Source organism: Rhineura floridana, chromosome 18 (assembly GCF_030035675.1).
Source record: "Rhineura floridana isolate rRhiFlo1 chromosome 18, rRhiFlo1.hap2, whole genome shotgun sequence".
NCBI classification, from domain to species: Eukaryota; Metazoa; Chordata; class Lepidosauria; order Squamata; family Rhineuridae; genus Rhineura; species Rhineura floridana.
The window spans coordinates 24,945,322-24,966,446 of record NC_084497.1 but is presented as its reverse complement, the minus strand read 5'-3'; the positions used below and the strand labels follow the sequence as shown (position 1 = coordinate 24,966,446).

The 21,125-nt window shown below is 48.5% G+C and overlaps 1 protein-coding gene and 1 pseudogene across 2 annotated transcripts; both read right to left on the bottom strand.

Moving 5' to 3' along the window:
* Positions 1-159: 159 nt before the first annotated feature.
* Positions 160-19,981, bottom strand: LOC133372218 (uncharacterized). 2 transcript variants are annotated; one of them, XM_061600504.1, is made up of 9 exons: positions 19,877-19,981; positions 16,593-16,713; positions 15,383-15,536; positions 8,502-8,647; positions 7,180-7,356; positions 6,385-6,501; positions 5,333-5,419; positions 2,510-2,657; positions 161-1,780 (listed from the first exon to the last, which is right to left on the bottom strand). In XM_061600504.1, the coding sequence occupies exons 1-9, from the start codon at positions 19,894-19,896 to the stop codon at positions 1,749-1,751; spliced, it is 1,002 nt and encodes a 333-aa protein (XP_061456488.1). In that variant the 5' UTR covers positions 19,897-19,981; the 3' UTR covers positions 161-1,748. The 2 variants fall into 2 exon arrangements, with proteins under 2 accessions (XP_061456489.1, XP_061456488.1); XM_061600505.1 differs by lacking the exon at positions 6,385-6,501 and having other exon boundaries at positions 160-1,780.
* On the bottom strand, positions 14,865-14,983 carry LOC133373010 (5S ribosomal RNA; annotated as a pseudogene).
* Positions 19,982-21,125: the final 1,144 nt, after the last annotated feature.

The following is a 21,125-nucleotide window of genomic DNA, read 5'->3' as shown; positions in this document are numbered from 1 at the left end:
AGAGCCAATCTGTACAAATGGAGGAAGATTGAGTACGCCCTGCACTTTGGCAACCAATTTTGAAAGCAAATGGTTGAATATAATCTCGTTACGTGCAAACCTCAGCTTTTTTTTTTAAAAGGTGGCTTGCTTCCACTTTGGATAAGCGCGGTAAAAAAAAAGAGCAACTCCGACTGGTGGCATTGACGCTTCATTGAAAAATACAAGGCCAGTAACAAACCTTTTAATAAATTAACAAAGCTTTAAAATTATTGTATTAAACATTCTTTTTTAAAAAATGAAAAACCTCACTCTGCTGTGAAACAGCGCATTAGTTAAGACTCACATAGGTAGGGCTTGGCTATTTTGAAAAAAAAATAGGACAAAAATGAAAATTGAGGGACGGGCAGGGAAGAGATCTGGTTTATAAGCAGAGAAGTTACTTGGGCTTTAGCAAGAAGTTAGCCATGCCAATACCGACAAGCAAATTGCTGCAGCTCCCTAAACATCGAGGGGGGGGGGGAGTTGGGCTCTAGATCAGCCCCACACAGGTGGGATTTGTTGGCAAAGATGGTTTTATCAACGACAGAGGGGGCTCACAGGTCAAAGCAAAGCATTGCCCGGCCACCAAGACACCCAGCTCTGAGTGTGTTTCCCTAAAAGGGCAAACACACACCCCGCGTCTCAGTGGGATCCAGTAGGGACTGCCTTTCCTTTTGCAGGGTCACAAGTGGTAAGCAAATGAGGTTCTGTGCTACGGAACGACATGCGGCAGACTTCCGTCGCTGAGGGTTGAAGCGACCGGCTGCCTTTCCCTGGAAAGCAAGGGGTAGACAAGGCCACCTGTCTGGTGCCAAGGGGAGACTGGCTGGGTAGAGGGCTCATTAAGCCAGCAGCCAGCCAGAAGATTGGAGCCAGTCTTAAGTGAGTCAAGCTGCTCCAATCTTCTTGAGAGTCCTGTGTGAAATGAGAGATGCTGCAGGGTGGGGGTATTAAAGCAGGTGCGGTGAACCTTTGGCCCTCCAACCATTGCTGGACTACAGTTCCCATCATCCCTAGCCACTGGCCGTGCTGACTGGGGCTTGTGAGAGTTGTACTTCAGCAACATCTAGAGGGCCAAAGGTTCCCCGCACCTGCGCTAGGTTTCTAATCCTTGCTTCCATGTGAGAAGTGTAAATCTCTCTGGACAGGGCTGGCGTCTTCAGCAGATAAAACTTTGCAGGAAGAGGAGAGTAAATAAAACTTTGCGAGGATGATGCTTTCACCAATTGTAAGAGTGAAAACAAGGGCACATGGTACCAGGCCTGACCTGTGTCTACATACACACATCAGGGTCACAAGGCTAAAGGCTAATCTAGGTGCAGGAAGAGAGCACTAAACTAATCATCAACAAATAAATGCAAGCCGCGGCAGGAGGGCTGTGTGTCTCACGGCCACTGTTCTGGAGGCGGGACAACAGGCGCTTGCTATCTACCTTTGTTAAAACAACAACACAGGAGCAGCATGGTAGAGTGAGGAATCCGACAGGGTTGCAAGCAGGAGCCTGTCCCCCGGGGGCCCAACTTGGCAGAGCAGAGTCCCAGCGACAAACCCCAGAAGGGGGAGGGTTGGGCAAACGCCTCCTGTTGTTGAACTGTTGTGGTCAAGTTGCCTCTGCTCCTATCTGTCCTTGGGGCCCCGCTTTTTCAGGTTGGAGCGGTGGCCGGTCTTCCCAAGTGCGTCTCCGCTTTATAAGAGCGCCGCCTTGTACCTGGAGAGGGCATCGCACTTCATGAATCGATCCTTCCATAGGAAGAAAACACTGCAGAGAAGGAAGATGGAATACTGGTAAATTATATGAAGAACCCTGCTATTGCTTTGAATAACATCAGACGAACCCTATAGCTGGATCCGGACAGTGGCACATCTGGCCCAGCATCCTCCTGTTCTCACAGTGGCCGACTAGATGCCCCCATGGCAAACCCGCAAGTCTCCACTCTTGGCTACCTCAGCATTTCTAGCTAGATGAGGTTTCTCCTTCAACTGTCAATGAGGAGCCACAATTCCATCAGGCTATGGCAAAGGGGGAGAGAGAAGACTGCAGGGTCTCTCCATCAGCTCCACTGAGACTGGTTCCATCAGGCTCCTTCCTCTTGCAGCAACCATTCCATCAGGCTACCCCATCAGCTGGGAAACCCGGAATGTTGGACTTCTCCGCTTCTCCTTGAAGTCTCTTCTGTTCCAGCTGGTCATTACTTAAAACCTCTGCAACTAAGAGGTAGTGCCTGATTTTCCTCCCCCCCCCTTCCAATTTTTCCTTTTCTGTCCTGTCTTTTAGATCGTAAGCTTGAGAGCAGGGCGTATCTTTCTGTTGAGCTTTGCAAACCAGTCTGGGAGCAAAGTAAAATGTTTCAAATAAATTCAATGCCTGCTGTTTAACATGAATTGAGGCAAACAATTCTTCTCACTCTGCCCAGCCAGTGCTCCGGTGCAGTCCATCCTGTCTGCCCTTAATCCCAGCATCCTCTTTTCTTTTTGCTCAAACACTCACTCCTTTCTCTCAGCCCCTGCCCAAAGCTGTGGTAGACATGGAACAACGCCCAGAAGAGTGCACTTTTGATCATCACAGAAATGCAGGAACAGGTGATGACAGCCGCCTCCAGTGCATAGGAATTCCCTTGGCCCCACTCTTGGATGACCTGGAAGGAAAACACAGTGTCACATCAAAATCACATTTGCAAACGGGAAAAAAAAGAGGAGCTGAATGGGAGGGATCAGCGTTGTCCCTTTTACCCAATGTTACTGCCGGAGGCAACGTGACGTATCTGCAAGAGAAGTGCTGCTCGGGGAGAGGGGAGCTGACGGATTCCCCACAACAAATGAGTAGGAACAAATTATTTAGACAATAGGCTCCAGAGCAATTTGTTGATGCCAGAGGCAGTGTTGCATAGTGGTTAAGAGTGTTGACCAAAGCTCAAATCCACGCTCAGTCGTTCTCACTCAGTCTAACCTACCTCACAGGGCTGTTGTGAGGATAAGAGGGGGAGGCGTGCACACAATGAATGCACCTTGGGAAAAGGGCAGAATTGCCTTTTAAGGTGTTTTAAAAGTTTTTTTAAAGATGGTTTCTTTTAATGTATTTTAAAGTCTGTTTTTAAGACGTTTTAGAGTGTATTTAGTGTTTTTGTTTGCTGCCCTGGGTCCGAATGAACTCTCCAGCACATGAACAATTCATTCTGAAAGAGCAGGGTTAATCTGCGTGCGTAAAGCGCCACGATGCTCGTTCCCTGGGGACTGTGAGATGCCAACTCCGTTCCCAAAGGATTATATGGAAGTCTCATGACTGGGATAAGTTTTTGTTGCCTAGCACAAGATCACAGGAAGCTGTCTTACACCGAGTCAGATCACTGGTCCATCTACCTCAGTATTGTCTACATTGACTGGCAGCGTCTCTCCAGGATTTTAGACGGGGAGCCTCTCCCATTGGGGATTGAACCTGGGACCTTCTGCGTGCAAGGCTGATGCACTACCACTGAGCTATGGCCCTTCCCCTAATAAGCTGCTTTGGACTACGTCAGACCATGGGTCCATTTAGCAGCACAACTGTGCCTCTCCTTGGTTAGAGGTACAGAGGGCATGGTCACCTCGTCCAACCTGCCCTGTGCCGCTTATGCCTCAGGTGCAGGAGAGGAGAGTGCATTAAAGCACCATTGTTATCTTTAAGTTGTCATTCATTCATTTCTTTGCAGAGTTTACACCCTGCCCTTTAGCCAAAAGGATTCTCACAGCAGAATCCAAATAAAACCAAACATCCCAGTTCTAAGACAGCCCCTCCCTATCCATAAAAATCTTTAAAAGCCATGACATACGAGGAAAAAAGGGAGGGAAGAGAGAAGGGGAAAAGCAACCTCAAGCACAAGCTCTTAAAGATATGATTCTGAAGGCAGCGGGCTGTTCTCTTGATTTTTTGTAAGCCATTCTAGGAGTCCTTTGGCTGAAAAGTGGGCTAATGCATCATGATTATTCGCGTTTATATCCCAGCTTTTCTCCAAGGCGCTCAAGGTGACGTACATGGTTCTCCCCCTCCTCCCACAACAACCCTGTGAGGTAGGTTAGGCTGAGAGGCACTGACTGGCCCAAGGCCACCAAGTGAGCTTTGTGGCTGAGTGGGGATTTGAACCCTGGTCTCCCAGGACTTAGTTTAACACTCTAATCCTTATGCCACACACTGGCTCTTCAACATATAATCTCTGGGTCCTGCTGGTTTCTGTGCCTTTCATGGAAATGATCTGTGGGTGAGACTCTGAGCTACTTCCCTCCTGCTGGACAAGACTCGCTAATCCCTGGAGCTTTTCTCATTTACTCCTGCTGAGACTTGTGGAGAGGTTGGCTGCCTGAGAAGCATTCAAAAAAAGAAAAGGAGAGGGTTGTTGTGTCTGAATTTCGTCTGTTATGCCTGGCCCAAAAGAAAAATCCTGGGGCACTCTGACACAGAGGCCTTTCAGCTTCCCAGAAGCCTCTGGGGTGCTCTGAGCTGAACCCTCGGACATCTGGCGATAGCAGCACGTGGGAGTATTTGGCAGGCCGTTATCCTGGAATGTCGTGAATCCTGGTTTAAGTTAACTGCTTCTGAGGGTGAGCGAAAGGAATCGGAAAAGCAGGAGTGGCATGGGGTGGGCTTCTATAGCACATTTATCTCAAGGACGTGTGAACTGAGGAAGTTTCTCCTCCACCCCCACCCCGTTTGTCCAAAGCACATGTAGGGAGCCTTTGGCTGTCCAAGATGTTACTGAATTACAACTCCCGTCATCCTTGGCCACTGGCCAGTGTCTACACTGACTGGCAGAGGCTCTCTGGGGTTTCAGGCAGGTAGTCTCTGTAAGCCCTACCTGGAGGTGCTGGAGATCAAGCCTGGCACTTTCTGCATGCCACACAGATGCTCTACCACTGGGCTATGGCTCTTCCCCTTAAACTTAGATTCATAGGAAGGTGCCTTATAGTGAATTAGACCATTGGTACATCTAGCCCAGTATTGTCTACACTGACCAGCAGCAGCTGTCCGGGGCTTCAAATGGGGATCTCTCATAGCCCTAGTTGGAGATGCTGGGGATTGAACCTGGGACCTTCTGCCTGCAGAGCAAGCGCTTTATGGCTGAGCTGCAGCCCTTCCTGATGCATTAGCTGATGAAGGGAGGTGACCAGCTGCACGCGGAACGTGAGGCCCTCGCTTTGGAGCAACCCCCAGAGCAACAGCCCAAGCAAAGGCAGCCCAGCCAAGCGCTGAACTTGCTTGTGGTGGTGCTCAGCACCTTGAAGGCAGAGCAGTGATCTCTGCCCTTCTCGTTAAATCAACAAAGCTCTTGGCGCGACTTACCGTGTAGAGCAGGTAGGCGAGATAAGCCACTTCAGGTAAATTTTGACTCAGAAAAATCCAGGCGAGAGGTTTTAACTCTTTTAAGATCTGGGGAGAAAAAACAACAACGCAAACTGCACGGAGGAAAGTGCCTGCTTGCTGGTTGGATCCGTGGGAGCAGTTTCGCAGATGGGCACTCAGCATATATTTTAGCTATATATATCTGGCTTCTATTTAAAGTTGTTTATGATTGCCCCTTCCAAGGGGTATCACAGATATCCTGCTTAGGGCATCCCAGCTTCTGTGTACTGGTTTAACAATCAATCCCTCTTCCCAGAGAACTGTGGCTTTGTGAAGGCAATCGGAGTCTCCTGACAACTCTTGGCACCCTGAACAAACTACAGTTCCCAGGATTCTTTGGGGGGAAGCCAGGCCTGTTTGAAGTGGTAGATACTGTTTTAAATGCACAGTCCAGACAGGTCCTTAATGTGACTAAGCCGCATCCATTGCTCTGTTAAGAAGTTCCTCAACTATAGTCTGCTTCCCCGAGAGCTTGGAGCCCAGCTGACACCGGAGGGGGCAAGGCAAGGCAGGACAGGAGGCCCCTTTCCCATGCAGCTGTGACAGCAGCAGGGCTACGACAGACCCTTCTCCCTATGGTGGAACAGTGGCATCTGTCAAGACAGTAACTAGGGCTGTATGGATTCTGCAGAAATGGAGCAGAATCTGGTGCCGGGGGATGCAGAATCCAGTGTCACAGAACAGTAACTTTCTTTTCAAGTTTGCAGCCCTCCTGGTTGCAAAGGATGTGGCCTTTGGGTAGAATCTAATGAGTGAGAGGGGAGACTGAAGAAGACTCCCATTAGTCAGGAGTGGCGTCTCAGAGCCCTGCATATCCTTGGCCTGCCCCACAACCAGCAAAGTGGTCGATATGCAAATATAGGCACGGATGCAAGATATAAGCCAAAGCTGCGTTTTATTTTGTTTTGGCGCAGAATGTTTTATCTTTTTAAAGTATCGGGAGCCAGCGTTTTTGGGTTTTTTTTAAGAGGAAGGGTCTCTGTGGCACTCACAGCGACGATGCCACAAGCGACTTTCAGCCCGGCCCAGAGAATCCCAGCTGCCAGGAAGGTGGTGTGCAGAGCCGAGATCTCCCGGAGGGTGTTAAGCAGCAGAACACACAAGCAGAGCTGGAAGGCAAGAGAGCAAAAGTCGGGAGAGGCTGCGGCTGGAGAACAGGCAGAAGTCACACTGCTAACTGCAGGCGGCTCATGGTGTGTTTTGTTCATTTTTTCCCCAGAAAGCTTGATCATTTCATGAACTACGCCAGGGTCTTCCAATAGAAGGAACGCCAGTGAGGCATGTTGCGATGCGGAGCGCGCCTGTTCAGGGCTCAGCCGCTCCAAGTGATCATTAAGAACTGTGATGTAACTTTACGAAACTGGTGCCCGGTTTTGCTTTTTTCACCTTGTCCCTTCCCATCCCCCTTTCCTTTTGTGTCATGCCACTGAAGGCAGGGACTGTCTTAGGTGTTTGTGAACGTGGGCACGGAACGTTGAAGGAAAAATCAAGAAGACCATAAAACCGGGAATGGAGCGTTCAGGGAACGGTCATGGCAGGTGGCTGAAAACCCTGATGCAACCCTTTTTTGTTGCATGCCCCACTGAAAGGACTGCCACAGCAGCTCACATAGGGTTACATCTCATGCTAGCCCTACTCAGGAGCAGACCCATGGAAGTTAATGGATCTGACTAACTCAGGCCCACGAATTTCAGTGGGTCTACTCTGAATAGAACTTAGTTGGATTCCACCCGTAGTTAGAAGGAGATGGGCATCAAATTCAGGCAGTGGTTTGGCGTGAGGCCTACCTGAGCCTGGAGGTCAAAGGTCAGCATGGAAAAGCAGAGGTTCAGCATGAAATATTGGGCCTGGAGGCTCTGTAGGGCTCCTCCCACCCGGAAGGCCATCATGCTTTCGGTCTGGATGAGGACGACGGCACAGATCACATCGAAGGCGCCGACCAAAAGGATCAGGACGAAGCGGGCCTTAGCAGGTAAATGGAAACAAGACCGTCAGAACGGGCCGCACACCACGCAGTGGCGGAGGGAGGCTCCATCAGGTGCAACCTGTTTGATGAGGAGGCAGGCAGCCACACAGGGATATTTTTGCTTCTTTGACAAGATGGGCAGTTGGCAGGATTTGCTAGGATGCTCTGGATCTAAACAAAGCGAGCTTAGCAAGCTACTTTTCCATGGGACTTATCCCCAGGGGATAGGATTGCACTCTATCACTTTCCTGCCTTGAGCATAAAAGGAGGGGGAACGTGTGAGACTGCTCCCCCTATTAAATCATCATCGTCATTATTACGAAGATCCCAGGGCGGTTTACAACAATTTTAAAACACAGCATTAAAAAAAATAAACTATGTGTATCCCTTTATTGTTGAAATCTAGGGTTGCATGCAATGTTCTACTCAAGAGCTGATCCACTGAAATTAATACATGTGACTAATATTGGTCCATTAATTTCAATGGGCCAACCCTGAGTAGGAGTAAGAGTAACCGGGTCACACTCCCCCTGTCCTTCTCCCAATAAAGGTCATCCATCAGAGCGACCAAGGCTGATTAGGTCCCATAACCAGGCCTGAACCCAGACTGGAATGGGTCAAGATAATCTGTTTCATCCAAGAGTACTTGCAATTGCTGCGCCACAACCCTCTCAATCACCTTCCCTATTTGGGCAGTAAGCGGTATATAAACAACAACTACTACTACTACTATTACTACTATATTATTATTATTATGATGATATTGCTGCCCTGGGCTTCTGCTGGGAGGAAAGGCGGGATATAAATTAAATAAATAAATAAATAAATAAAAGATCATGACAATCTTAGGGTGGTATTAATTGATATCCCAGAAGAAGCCCAGGGCTGGATTAGTCCTACTTGGAGCAAAACCACTGACATTAATGGGCATGACTAACTTGGGTTCCTTAACGTCAATGGGTCTGCTCTGAGTAGGCGTTAGTCCAATGCAACCCACCGTCTCACAGGCACATATGCACAATGCCCTGGGCTACACTGGTGCCGGGGTCTGGAGTGATGTGATAACTAGGAAGGCGTGCCCCCACCCCACCCCTGCCTCGCCGTTTCGTTCTGAGGTGAAGAACCGACGGCTGACCCACTCACGAGTAGCTTGAGCTTCTGGTCGGCAGAGAGGACGGTGAAGTTGATGATGGAGCGCAGCATGACCAGCGCGACAGAGAGCACAAAGACCATGAGCTCCTGGCGGTTCTCTTGGAGGATCCCCCGGCTCACGTAGTAGATGCAAAAGACTGTCAAAGAAGAGACCAATCCTGTCAACAGGCCCCCCGCGTGGGGAAGGTGGCAACCAGGAGGGAAAAAGGAAATCTCTCCAGCTGGATGTTGACATCAACCTAAAAGGTTTTTTTTTCCATATTTTTTGGGGGGAAAGATATTTAAAGTTAATCTAGATTTATTAGAGGGCTCTTTTATCTCCAGAACATCCTTTCCTCAGCTCATCAAGCCTGTGAAGTAGGGAGGTGTTTCTGTCTGAAGGCAGAGAGCAGAGGCTGAGCAATTGGGACCTGCCTGCTAAGGATATTTCAAATGTTGCAGCGAGTGAATAGTTTTATCTCTTGTTCATTTAAAGGCTTAGTAAAGCTGCTGATGGCAAGGGCTATCTTGAAAGACGGATCCTCCCCACTCTCTTGCACATGGGAAAGAATGCCTCTTCAAGCGTCTTGGAAGCGTTTCCTCTTCTCTCTTGCACATAGGCAGGAATGCCTCTTTTACTACCATCTTAAAAGAGGCCACATGGTCGGGAGGAGGATTTCAGGAGCTTTCACTTCTGCTTTTGCTAAACCAGGGTTTCTTTGTGTCACCCAGGTCCACAAACTGTGGTTGGCGTTAACTACGGTCCGTTTCAAACAAGCCAATTCACAGTTACTGAAGCTGGCTTGTTAAAACTGACCATGGTGAGGATTCCTCGCAGGTCCCGGTTTGAACAACACAGCGAGCTACGGTTCAGCAAAAGCCTTCTAACTCCTTCCGCCCAGAGAGAAGGGAGAGAGAAGCACCCAAGCCCAAGGCTCAGTTCTGCTTTTTAACATCACTCCGCTAGGATTTAGTGCAGAGATTTGGGGGGGGGGGAACCTGTAGCCTTCCTGATATTGCTATTCTACAACTCCCATTCTCCCTGATCACTGGCAATGCTGGAGATTTGGGGGGGGGGAACCTGTAGCCTTCCTGATATTGCTATTCTACAACTCCCATTCTCCCTGATCACTGGCAACGCTGGATGTCTCCATCTGCTCTCTCCAGACCACACATCTATGGGGACCAAGCTGGTGGCCCCTTGGATGTCGCCGGATGCCATCTTTCAGCGCGGAAGGGCCGTAGCTCAATGGTAGAGCATCTCCTTTGCAGGCAGAAGGTCCCAGGTTCAGTACCTGGCATCTCCAGGAAGGGTTAGGAAAGACTATGTGCCTGAAACCCTGAAGAGCTGCTGCCAGTCAGTGCAGGCAATACTGAGCTAGATGCACCAATGGTCTGACTCAGGGTAAAGCAAGCTCCCTGTGTTCCTATCTTAAGAGACGGGCCGTCACTCAGTGGTAGAGCATCTGCTTTGCAGGTAGAAGGTCCCAGGTTCAATCCCCAGCATCTTGAGGCAAGGTTGGGGAAAACTCCTCCAAAACGGTTGAGAACCAGTTGGCGCAGCTCAGTCATCACCAGCTTGGTCGCCGTAGATGTGTGGTTTGGAGAGAGCAGACAGAGACAATACTCTCCCTGCTCACATAACAGGAGAATCCGAAGGGGTCACACCCTGAAGCTGAACGTTGCAAGGTTTGGGGCAGGCAAAAAGAAGCACTTCTTCATGCAGCGCAGTTTAAATGATGGGATTCGGTCCCGCAAGGGGGAATGGTGGCAACCACCTTGGATGGCTTAAAAGGTGGGGGGGGCGGTGAGACAAATTCACGGAGGATAAAGTGATCAGTGGCTACCAGCCATGACGGCTATGCTCTGTCTCTACTGCTGGAGGCTGTATGTCTCTGGATACCAATTGCTAGGAATCACAGGTGGTGGGAAGGGGGCCCTGTTTGCAGGCTTTACATTGGGCCATCAGGTTGGCCACTGTGAGAACAGAATCCTGGACTAGATGGGTCTTCGGTCAGATACAGCAGCCGGCCTCTTCTTATATTCTTATGCAATAATGCCCAACCCTGAATGCTGGTTGCACAAAAACATGTTGAGTATGGTCCAAATACCTCTTTGGGTCCAGGCCTATTTGTTTGTCAGCCCTCTCTATATATCAAGCTCTTATCTCCCATTTTTGGAGATAATTATTCAAGGAGGGGAAAAAAATGTGTCCTCGCTTGGTGATAAGAACAAGAAATGTTTACCTTCTTTGGCTGCGGCCAAAATTAAATCACTCCTAATCTCATTATTGCTATAACAAATCTCTTGAAAAGTAATTAAAATGCAGGCAGGGTAAAATCAAATGGCCGACATATGGTTATTTATGGTTTTACCATACACGTCATGGCAATCCCTTGCTCTTGAGACAGGACTGCATTCTGCCCATCTTGTTGGCATTTTACTTTTGGCATTCTCCACTATCGTGGTCGGGCTATGAATGCACTGCAAGTCCGCAGCAGCGCAGAAAAAGTGAATTGTTGCCACTGTACGGATAATCTCAACTTCCTTTTTTTTGCATATATGCACACACACAAATATAAAGGCCAAGTTTCTGGTTCTCATGACTGTGCAGGTACGCCTTCAAGGGTGCCACCCTGGGCTCCTGCTGGCAGGAAGGGCGGGATATAAATAAAATAATAAATAAATAAGTGTGTGGGAACTGCCTGTTGGAATCCACAAAGTTAAAGGGGGTGCCGAGCAAAGTTGATTTCCCATTCCTTGCGATCAGCAAAACCAGAAATATAAAAATACATTCTGCAAGAAAGCATGCAATGGAAATGGGGCAAAATGAGATAAATCGTGCATGTTTTGCTTAATTGGCGTCACTTATCCAGGTTACGGAAGCCAGCCTTTCCTAGCAGAGGACATGCATTAACGTGATGCAGAATTTGGCTGCGGGTTGTAGCTCTCAGCAATAAATATTCCTAGACTAGGGCCTTCAGCCAAGATATTACCCAATGGGCAGGTCTACATGGGGGAGGGTGATATACTGTCATGAGCTATTAAGAGGAAGGGGGGATATAAATATAACATTTTTTTAAAAAAAAAATACTGTATGGGCCTTGCCAGGCTCATTTTTCTCTGCCCTGCCAAGACCTGTGCCAGTACTAAGACAAGCGTCTGACGCTTCTGTCGGATCTGCTGCTCAGAACCTGCCAGCGCTCAGATTCCAACTGCTGTGAGTATCTCAGGAGGACAGCTCCTGTGAAACACATACCCTATCAAGGCCCCTCCCTGTGGCAGATTTATGTTTTGATTAAACGAAACAGGTAGGCAGCAAAATCATGTTCATGAGGGAGGTGGAGGGGATGGAGTCGGTTGGCAGGGAGAAGAGGAAGGCCCGAGCGTTGCTCAACAGTCCGCTTGCATCAGGAGACGGTTCTGTGCTGAAAGAGCCTATGGGGTATGGTGGTAGAGAGCTCAGAAAAGGCCCTAGGGCAGGGGCAGCTGACGTAGTGCCCTCTGGATCAGGTCTGGGGAATCTTTGGCCCTCCGGATGCTGCTGAACGACAACTCCCATCAGCCCCAGCCAGCACGGCCAATGGCCAGGTATGAAAGGAGTTGTCGTTCAGCAACATCTGGCAGGCCAAAGGTTCGCCTACACCTGGTATAGGCCTAAGGCAGCCTAAAATACCTAGCCCAGCCTTTGCCAACCTGGATGCCCTCTAGACATTTTGTACTGCAGCTAGCAGGGACTGATGGGAGTTGTAGTCAACCGGAGGGCACGAGGTTGGCAAAGGTGGACGTCTCGGCTGGGTCCATGACAATCTCTTTTGAACCCTGCCTCAACCCCCCCCCCCGATTTCCTTCCTTTTCTCTCCAGGGCCTCAAGAGTTAAAGTCGTTGGTGGCCTAGGGGGAAGGCCAGAGTCAGTGTAGACACACGTGATTGGCTGCCAGGAGGCTTCCTTGCCAGGGCTTTCCTCACAGGGAGGGAGAAGCCAGAGAAGATTCAGCTGTGAGCAGGGACCCAGCGCAGAAACTAGCCTACCTTACAAAGGGAAATGGAAATTCATTGCTCTGCCCACCACTGGCATGTGGCCCCTGCAAGGTTGCCCAGAAGGACATGTGGCCCTTGGGGCTGAAACAAAGGTTCTCCGCTCCTGCTGTAGATCGCAGAGTCACAGGATGACCCACACAATGATTTTCTGGTACCTTACTGGCCAGTGGCAGTAAGGATATAATTGGCTGTCACTGGCTAAGATCCTGTACAGATAAAGATAAGGTGTGGCTCTTTCTGTGCACGTCTGTGGTTGCACCCTTCAGAACGCCTTGCGATAAGAATGGCAGTCAAGTTCAAAAAGTGGGGACCCTGCAACAAAATGCTGCAGCATGAAGTCATTCTGTTCCAGCGAATCCTTCTGCCCAATGAGCGCGCACAGTCCTCGGTGAGTTGCTTGGGGTTTCTCTCCCATCCCCTTCCTTTAACCAAAAAACAAACTTGGGTGCATACATGTGTCCAATCTCAGCTACATTAAAATCTTGGATTTCTCCATGGATTTCTGCGGGCAACTCTCACTTCTCTACTGGAGGGACATTTAAAAATAGTTTCCAAGTGTGAACCAGGAAATGACCTCTCCAGACAATGAGCTGGTTCCCTCTACCCTTTTACATCTATGTGTCTCTCTTTCCAGCCACTCCATTCCATACCCCACCCCGCTTGGTTTTCAGTTTTCCCCCTCTCTGTCAGTCAGCATTCCATAGCCACTGAGTACTGATCAGGCTGTTTTTTTGGGAGGGTCTGCCCCTTGAGGTATTTTTTTCTAAATATTTTTATAGTCCTGAAAACGTTGGTGTTATCCTGAGTTTGCTGATATTCCCCTTTTATGTGTGGGTGTTGCGGTTTCAGTTTCATACGTGCAAGCATGCGGCAACCATGCGAAAACCTGGATTGCAAAAAGAGGGAATGGTTATCTGCTAGAAAGGCCAAGACCTCGTGCGTTTTGTGGCTTGACACCTGAATTTAGATGCACGCAGCGGGGGGGGGGGGGGAATCAACCAAGGTTCCTACAAAGGAAACGGTTTGGCTACAGGCGCCACCTGTAGGCCATACATGGTAATCCCTGTTTTGGGATGATAGAAAAAAATGGAAATGGACTGCCTTCAAGTCAATTCCGACTTATGGCGACCCTATGAATAGGGATTTCATGGTAAGCGGTATTCAGAGGGGGGTTCCCGTTGCCTCCCTCTGAGGCTAGTCCTCCCCAGCTGGCGAAGGCCTGCTCAGCTTGCTACAGCTGCACCAGCCAGCCCCTTCCTTGTCCGCAACTGCCAGCTGGGGGGCAACTGGGCTCCTTGGGACTCTGCAGCTTGGGCTGCACAGGTGGCAGGGCACATAACCCCCTGAGCCACTCCCTGTGGGGTGATCTTTAGCTGGCCCTTGACGCCCAGGGGACACGAGCGGGGATTTGAACTCACAGACACTGGCCTCCCAGCCAGGCTCTCCTCCCCACTGTGCTATAGGTCAGAAAATAAAATGGTCCAGAGGCTAAAAGTCCAGGAATCTGGGTTTGGATAGAGATTGCAAGGACCCCAAATGGCTTTCTCCCCCCCCAGCTTAGTTTTCTGTCTGCAGAAAGGGAATGATCTGTGTCTCAGCACTGATGTGAGTGGGAAATGAAGTGATATAACAATTGTAAAGAAATGCAATAGGAATACAGGAAGCTGTCTTGCACTGATTCAGACCTTTGGACTATCAAGCTTAGTATTGTCTACACCAGCTGGCAACGGCTCTCCGGGGTTTCAGGCAAGGGGCATTCCCAGCCCTACCTGGAGATGCTGGGAATTGAACCGGGGACCTTCTGCATGCCAGGCAGATGCTCTGTGCCTGAGCTATGTTCCTTCCCCGTTAAGCTATGGCCTTTCTCCATCCCTTGAGCTCTGGGGGTTGAGGCTCAGGGTCACATCACCTTTTCTGTACTGGCTCCCAATGTTGGCAGATCCTTACACACAGTCAGACCATTGGTCCATTTGGCTCAGCAATGCCTACCCTGATTGGCAGGGGATTTCCACGGTTTCAAACAGGGAGATGCCCGGAGTTTGAACCTGGGACATTCTGCATGGAGGAAGTAGCCTGTCCTGTTCAACTCTAGCCACGTTTGCAGTCCACATTTTTTCTGTTAAGTATCATTTCATGAAAAAATACCTCCATGGTCAAGAGGAGTTAGGAAGTCAGTGGCTTGCACAACAGCAGGAGGGGGCTACGGCCCTTGTGCCCCACTTCAGGGCTTCCCAGACACATCTGGCTGGTATGGCGACCCTATCTTTTTTTATATATTCATAGGGTTTTCATGGGAAGAGGTATTCAGAGGTGGTTTCCCACTGCCTTCCTCTAAGCCTACGGCACCCAGGATTCCCAGGCAGTCTCCCACCCAAGTACTAACCAGGCCTGACCCTGCTTAGCTTCCAAGATCAGACGAGATTGGGTGTGTTCAGGGTAGTACGGCCATATTATCATATAAAAAGTTACTGGGCCCTATGACCTTATAGGGGGCAAAGCAACCAGCCTCCAATCACTGGAAGTGGGTGCAAAGCCTCCCTCCCACCCACTTGTACGGGAGTCAAAGGCAGGAGTGTTTAGGTACCAAAACCACCTCTTGCCTTGCCCGTCTCACCTATAAGGATGCTGCCATTTCTTGTATGGCTAGATTCAGGTTAGGCCGCAGAGGGTGCAAAATGTCAGGCTGGCCCAACCTCCCTTGAGAGGATTGCGTGTAAGAGAGAGTGAGTTTCCACGTACAGAGGTTATTTTCTCGCCCACCCCTCGTCTGAGGCCTCTGCAAAACACAGTCCTTCTTCCCGCCCGTCAAAATAATGAATGGGCATTTTGCTAGAGAGGCAGCTCTTCCTTACCAACGGCAATTAGCTGGATGAGAGAGACGGTAAAGTCTTCGTCTTTCTGCTGAACCAGGTTCTCTATGGTTAATCCGATGATGCTCAGCAGGGAGAGGATGTTGACGCAGAAGTAGATCTTGACGGGACAGGACAGTTCCGACCAAGGTTTGATCTGTAATTGGGAGTGCACGTTACATGCGCTCTAAGCGGTTTTGCAACTAGGTGAGAAATGTGTGGTTTTTCAGCAAACCCTGTGATATAATCCGCAGTGGTGTTACCCCCATTTTGACAGCACCTTACACTTTGGATCTACCCGCCTATTGGTATCAGGCAGGCACCTTTCCTGTTGTTGTAGGCACCTGCGAAAAACGTCTGTGCTTAGGCAAGCCTACCCAGATGTGTAATCTGAACAGGTATGTTTATTTTTAAACCACTGATTTTATCTATATCTTCATAAATGTTATGTCACCTTGTTTCTAAATGTTTGTTCTCATAAGTTTTTTGTTTTGTTTAAATATTTTATGTAAATGGCTTTGAGGTCATATAAATATAATAAATGTGGCAGTTTTGGGGGAGGTAACAGTGAGGCTGAGAGATGGACATTAATGACAAACCTACACAGTTGTTTTTAACGTTTATTGTTTAATGTTTATTGACAGTTTAAATGTGTTTTTGCAAGCATAGATGTGTTTCTGGCTCACTGGAAATCATTCCCTCCCCAACCCAATGATGGGCAAAGTGTGTGCTTCAATTTGTATTTATCCTATCACAGATGCATCTTAGATGCTTCTCTGTCTGTCTGCTATAATAATTGTTGCAATTTCCTTTCCTCCCGACAGAGCCCAGGGTGGCAAAGACATCAAGCAAACTCCACTGTGCTTTTCATCGACAGGCAGAAAATGATCCCGTTTTCAGGCTTTTGTAACAATCAAGGTGCCCTGAACTCCGTAAGAATACCAGATGTCAGGTTTTTCTACCTATTATTATTTTTCTTCTATACACTGAGTTTTATAGGGAAGAGGTTTGACAGGTCCCTGCCCCCAAGGGCTTACAATCTTAAAAAGCATAGACAAGGAAATGACAGAGAAAGGGGACCGTGTGTGTAGGCAGGTGATAAAAAAGAGATGCACATGCAATTACCCCAACAAATGTGCATTGAGCAGGGGCAGCTCTAAGCACGATGAAAGCAACGGAAACTAACAAGAGATTGGTCAGGTCAGATACTTACAGGGCCGCATGGGGTAGGGATGAGTTCTTGATGTCTTGGGGTTAGATTTGGTACCGTAGAGCTTACACCCTCATCTGGCAATGGAGGATCTTGAGTCTCCTCCGATGGGAAAAGGAGAACCCTGGCAGGGGAAAATAAGACAGACAGTCTGCAGATGAGGCCAAGTGAGAGTGTTGTGTATGGATGTGGAAAGCTTATCAGCATTACTGAATAGCCTGGGGAAACTGGAGTTCCCACTTGTTAACAGTATTATTATTATTATTAATAATAATAATGATAATAATGATAATAATAATATTAAATGTTAGATGCTTGTTACCCAAAGGCCTCCAGGCAACTTACTACACATTTAAAACATAAATATAAATACATTATACCTTAAAAACCCAGAACAAAATTTAAAACATAAATACATTATACCTTAAAAACCCAGAACAAAATCCAGAGCAGCCACAGGAAGTTTTGGCGGCACACTGGTAACAAAACAGCATCTTTTGAGTCTAGACTTCCTGACCTGCTTTCAGTCTGAACTTTGCAACCATTTGCCGGGAGTGGAGACTGCAAGGGCTGGTTTAAAAAAAAAATCTTCACCTGGCCGTCTTTGCTGCTAGCATAACATACTCGTGGATGCTGCAGGCGTTGTGTGAGAAAAGTGGCCGCCTCTTTTGTGCATTGGGCCTGCAAACACACAAGCGGCTCACCTGCTGTGTGGTGGTCGGGACATAGTCAGAGGCTCAAGGATGTCACGATCTCGAGCCCCAGAAGGGCCATGGTTTAGTGGCAGTGCACCTGCTTTGCATGCAGAATGTCCCAGGTTCAATCCCCGGCACCTCCAGCTAGGACGGAATGTCCCAGTCTGAAACCCTGGAGAGCCTCTGCCAGTCAGTGTAGATAACACTAAGCGAGATGGCCCAAGAGTCTGACTAATGGCCCACCCCCAAACTGGGACACCACCACCCTGAGACTGTACCCCCCCAGGCCACCTTCTTCTGAGGGACCAGCCCCATCTACGTCAGGGCCCCCGATTCTCCAGTGCTTGAGCAACACTACAGGCAACAATGTAAGTGGGCATTAACAGAGAGAGAGGAGGGAATGCTGGGCTCTAGGCCAGAGAGGTCTACCCTTTTTAAAGCTCTCCAGTCCTCGGAAAGGGGTGGAGTCTGAGAGAGGGAGTCAGACCAAGGAGAAGTATACAAGGCAGAGATAGGGGACCCACGGTGTAAGGACCAAATGTGGCCCCCATCCCTCTCTGTCTGGCCCTTGGAAGCCTCTCCAAGCCATTCTCCCTACCAGCCGTGCTTTGCAACCTCTTTTGCTTTTGAACTCTGATCACGCCTCTTGCATGCCACCTTAGAGACTAGCCAACTGGGCAAAAGTTACATTCGCATTTGTTGCTCTGTCCACTTTGGCCTATGGCCCTGCCGACCACTGGCATGTGGCCCCCAGAAAGCTGCCCAGACGGGAAAGTGGCCCTTGGGCTGAAAAATGATATAAAAGCGCTGCTAGAGCAAGTTGTTCACCTGGAGCTGTCCAGGGTCCTGAGGGTCTAGCCTGATCTGCAACATGCCTCCACCAGCCTCAGGAACTCCCCGATGGCTTTGGTGGTCAGGTCAGGACCACACAGCAGTGACTGGTTCTGCTTTGCAGGATGCATTCAGTAAGATTCTGTGTGGGCATATTGAGTCCAAACTGCCATGCCAGCTACAGGCCAGTAACGGGTACAGCCTAAGACCATCCCGCTCCACTGAATTGGCTGCCCACCATTGTATCTCAGCCCCCATCTGAAGACACCACAATCTCATGTCCACCATGTACAATGGTACAGGCCAGGAAGGATTCTGCTGCATGATGGGATGAGTGGGACCAGGGTTCGAATCCCCACTTGGCGACGAAGCTCACTGGGGTGACCTTGGGCCAGTCATCAACTCTCAGCCTAACCTACATCACAGGGTTGTTGTGAGGATAACACCAGGAGGGGGAGAACCACGTATGCCATCTTGAGCCTCAGAGGAAGGGTGGGATATAAATAAATGCAATAAATACAATAAATGGCTTTGTTGACATTGTTACCAGGGCAAAACTGTATCTTGAAGTACAGTGATAAATCCTAGAAGAACAGCAGGTGCAGCAGTGAGATGGCTAGGGACAAAACAAAACAAAACTTTGCAGCAGTTCCTGAGACTTGAGGGGAAGCATCGCAGCATTGAGTTTTGCCCAGTTTTGCAGACTTGTATTTAAGCACTAGTCTGACAGCCATGGATTAGAACAGGTGAGAGGAACCTCTGGTTCTTCATATGTTACTGAACTACAACTCCCATCAGCCTGGGCAAACATGGCCAATGACTAGGGATGATAGGAGTTGTAGTTCAGCAAATATCCGGAGGGTCACTCACACCTAAGCTAGTAGAGATTGCATGTTGGCAGACGATGGACAGAGCCCTCCATTCCTCCTCCTGCACCCAACATAGAATTGTTACATGCTTCTGGAGGAGAAATGGATCTCTCATTCTCTTTTCTGTCAGCTCTCAGCAGACGGATCGATTATTTTATTTTATTTGCAGGCAAGTCAATTTTGTGGACTAGTTTACAAAGCTTACTCAGTGATCACATATGTTGTGGGCACAATAGTGTTAGTAAAGGGAAGATGGGTTGAATCCCCCCCTTCCACATTTCAACCAAAAGTTAAAGTTTCTATTGCTGCTGATGTAGCCACTACTGTGAATGGGTGGGTGATTAAAGGACCTTTCCCCATGTAGTGTGGTGTAGTCGTTAAGGGTTCAGATTGGAACCCACTGGGTGAGCTTGGGCTAGTGACAATCTCTCCACCTAGCCTACCTCACAAGGTTGTTGTAAGCATAAAATAGAGACGGGGAGAAGCGTTTCCGCCCCCTTGTGCTCCTTGGAGGAAAAGGTGGGATATAAATGTAATAATAAATAAATACATCTTAAAACAAGTTTCTGGTTTTTAAAATGGGTGTTTCAGGTCTGTATTCAGTTACTCAGAGTAGACCCCACTGAAGTTAAAGAACATGAGTAACGGGTCCGTTAATTCCAATGGGTCTACTCTGAGTAGGGCTTAGCTGGCTACAGTTTAGAACCTAAGCTAAGGGTTTGTTGATGGCGTCACTGATCGCGACCCTGTTGCGGTGTGACGTCACGGAGCCTGGACCGATTCCCCTTTGGTGCGAGACAGAAGGAGAAGTCGCCAGCCCAGCGGCTCCACCAACCCCGCCCCACCCCGGGCGGACTACGGGTCCCCGCGAGGCGCAGGCGGCGGCAACTACCTCGTGTCGGGAGGCTCCATGGCGACGGAGTCAGTTACATGGGGCAGCTCCGCTTCCGGGTCCCAAGCGCGCTATAGGGAGCTGGGGAGCCATAGAGACCCGAAGGACAGGAAAGGCTAGAGTGACATCACCTCCGGTAAACACAGGAAGTCGCGGCCTTGGCTCCCGCCCCTCCCTCCCGCCGACTCTTTCAAAGACTTCGCGTCGGGAGTTCAGAACGGACAGCCCATAGAGATGGAACGGTGTAGAGTGACACAATCAAGCACAGGCTGGACTTCTTAAAAAACATAGACAAAGACCCCGTTCTAAAATTATAATTATTTTGTTATTACTATTTTGGCCGTCACTCTCTATAAGTTTGCATCACTCTATGCTTTGGATTGGAAGTGATGAGGTGCAGTGATACATCTTTGCATATGAGGACCTTTTCTAGTTCTCTCATAGCTAACTTTTTAAAAAATATATTATTTCTTCTTTGCCATACAAATATCAGAACCGTATAACAGAACACACAACAAAAGAAAGAAAAAAGGAGCATTAATCACATTGTTGCATATAAAGAAGTCAATTTTGTGTTAATTGCCCTTTTTTAGTAATTGTCCTCTTTTCCACTTTGAGTTTTCCTATACAGTCTTTTTAGAGTGGTCCATGTACATACATACATATATGTACATAGGACTAACTTGGCTGCATTAATTTCAGTGGATCTACTCTGAGTAGTCCCAGGCTATGGTCTGAAGGCACATGAGGCCAGCTCCCTGCTGAAGCTATGGTCTGGCCAGTGCCTGAATGGGAGACCGCCTGGATCCATATGTAAGCCGCTTTCTAGCATGGAAAGAAAGGCGGGGTATAAATGTAATAAATAATAATAATTATTATTTGGATACAACACGCGACACTTGAATAGGAAATGTTCATTGAGTAGAGAGGGGGAACCTATGAAAGACAAATAATTGCATGTCAGAACCAGAACTATCACTAGAAGCTAAAATGATGAAACTGAAGTTATACTTTGGACACATAATGTGAAGGCACGATTCACTAGAAAAGACAATCATGCTGGGAAAAACAGCAGGGAGTAGAAAAAGAGGAAGGCCAAAAGAGATGGATTGATTCCATCAAGGAAGCCACAGACCCAAACTTACAAGGTCTGAACAGGGTGGTTCATGACAGATGCTCTTGGAGGTCGCTGATTCATGTGGTCGCCATAAGTTGTAATCGACTTGAAGGCACATAACAATAACAAACA

Coding starts and splice junctions, on each gene's coding strand:
- LOC133372218 (XM_061600504.1), bottom strand. CDS start 19,896: ATGGAGCCTCCCGACACGAG. Junction 15,537..16,592: donor TCCCTACCCCATGCGGCCCT/GTAAGTATCTGA, acceptor TCCCAATTACAG/ATCAAACCTTGGTCGGAACT. Junction 5,420..6,384: donor TCGCTTGTGGCATCGTCGCT/GTGAGTGCCACA, acceptor TTTTCTCCCCAG/ATCTTAAAAGAGTTAAAACC.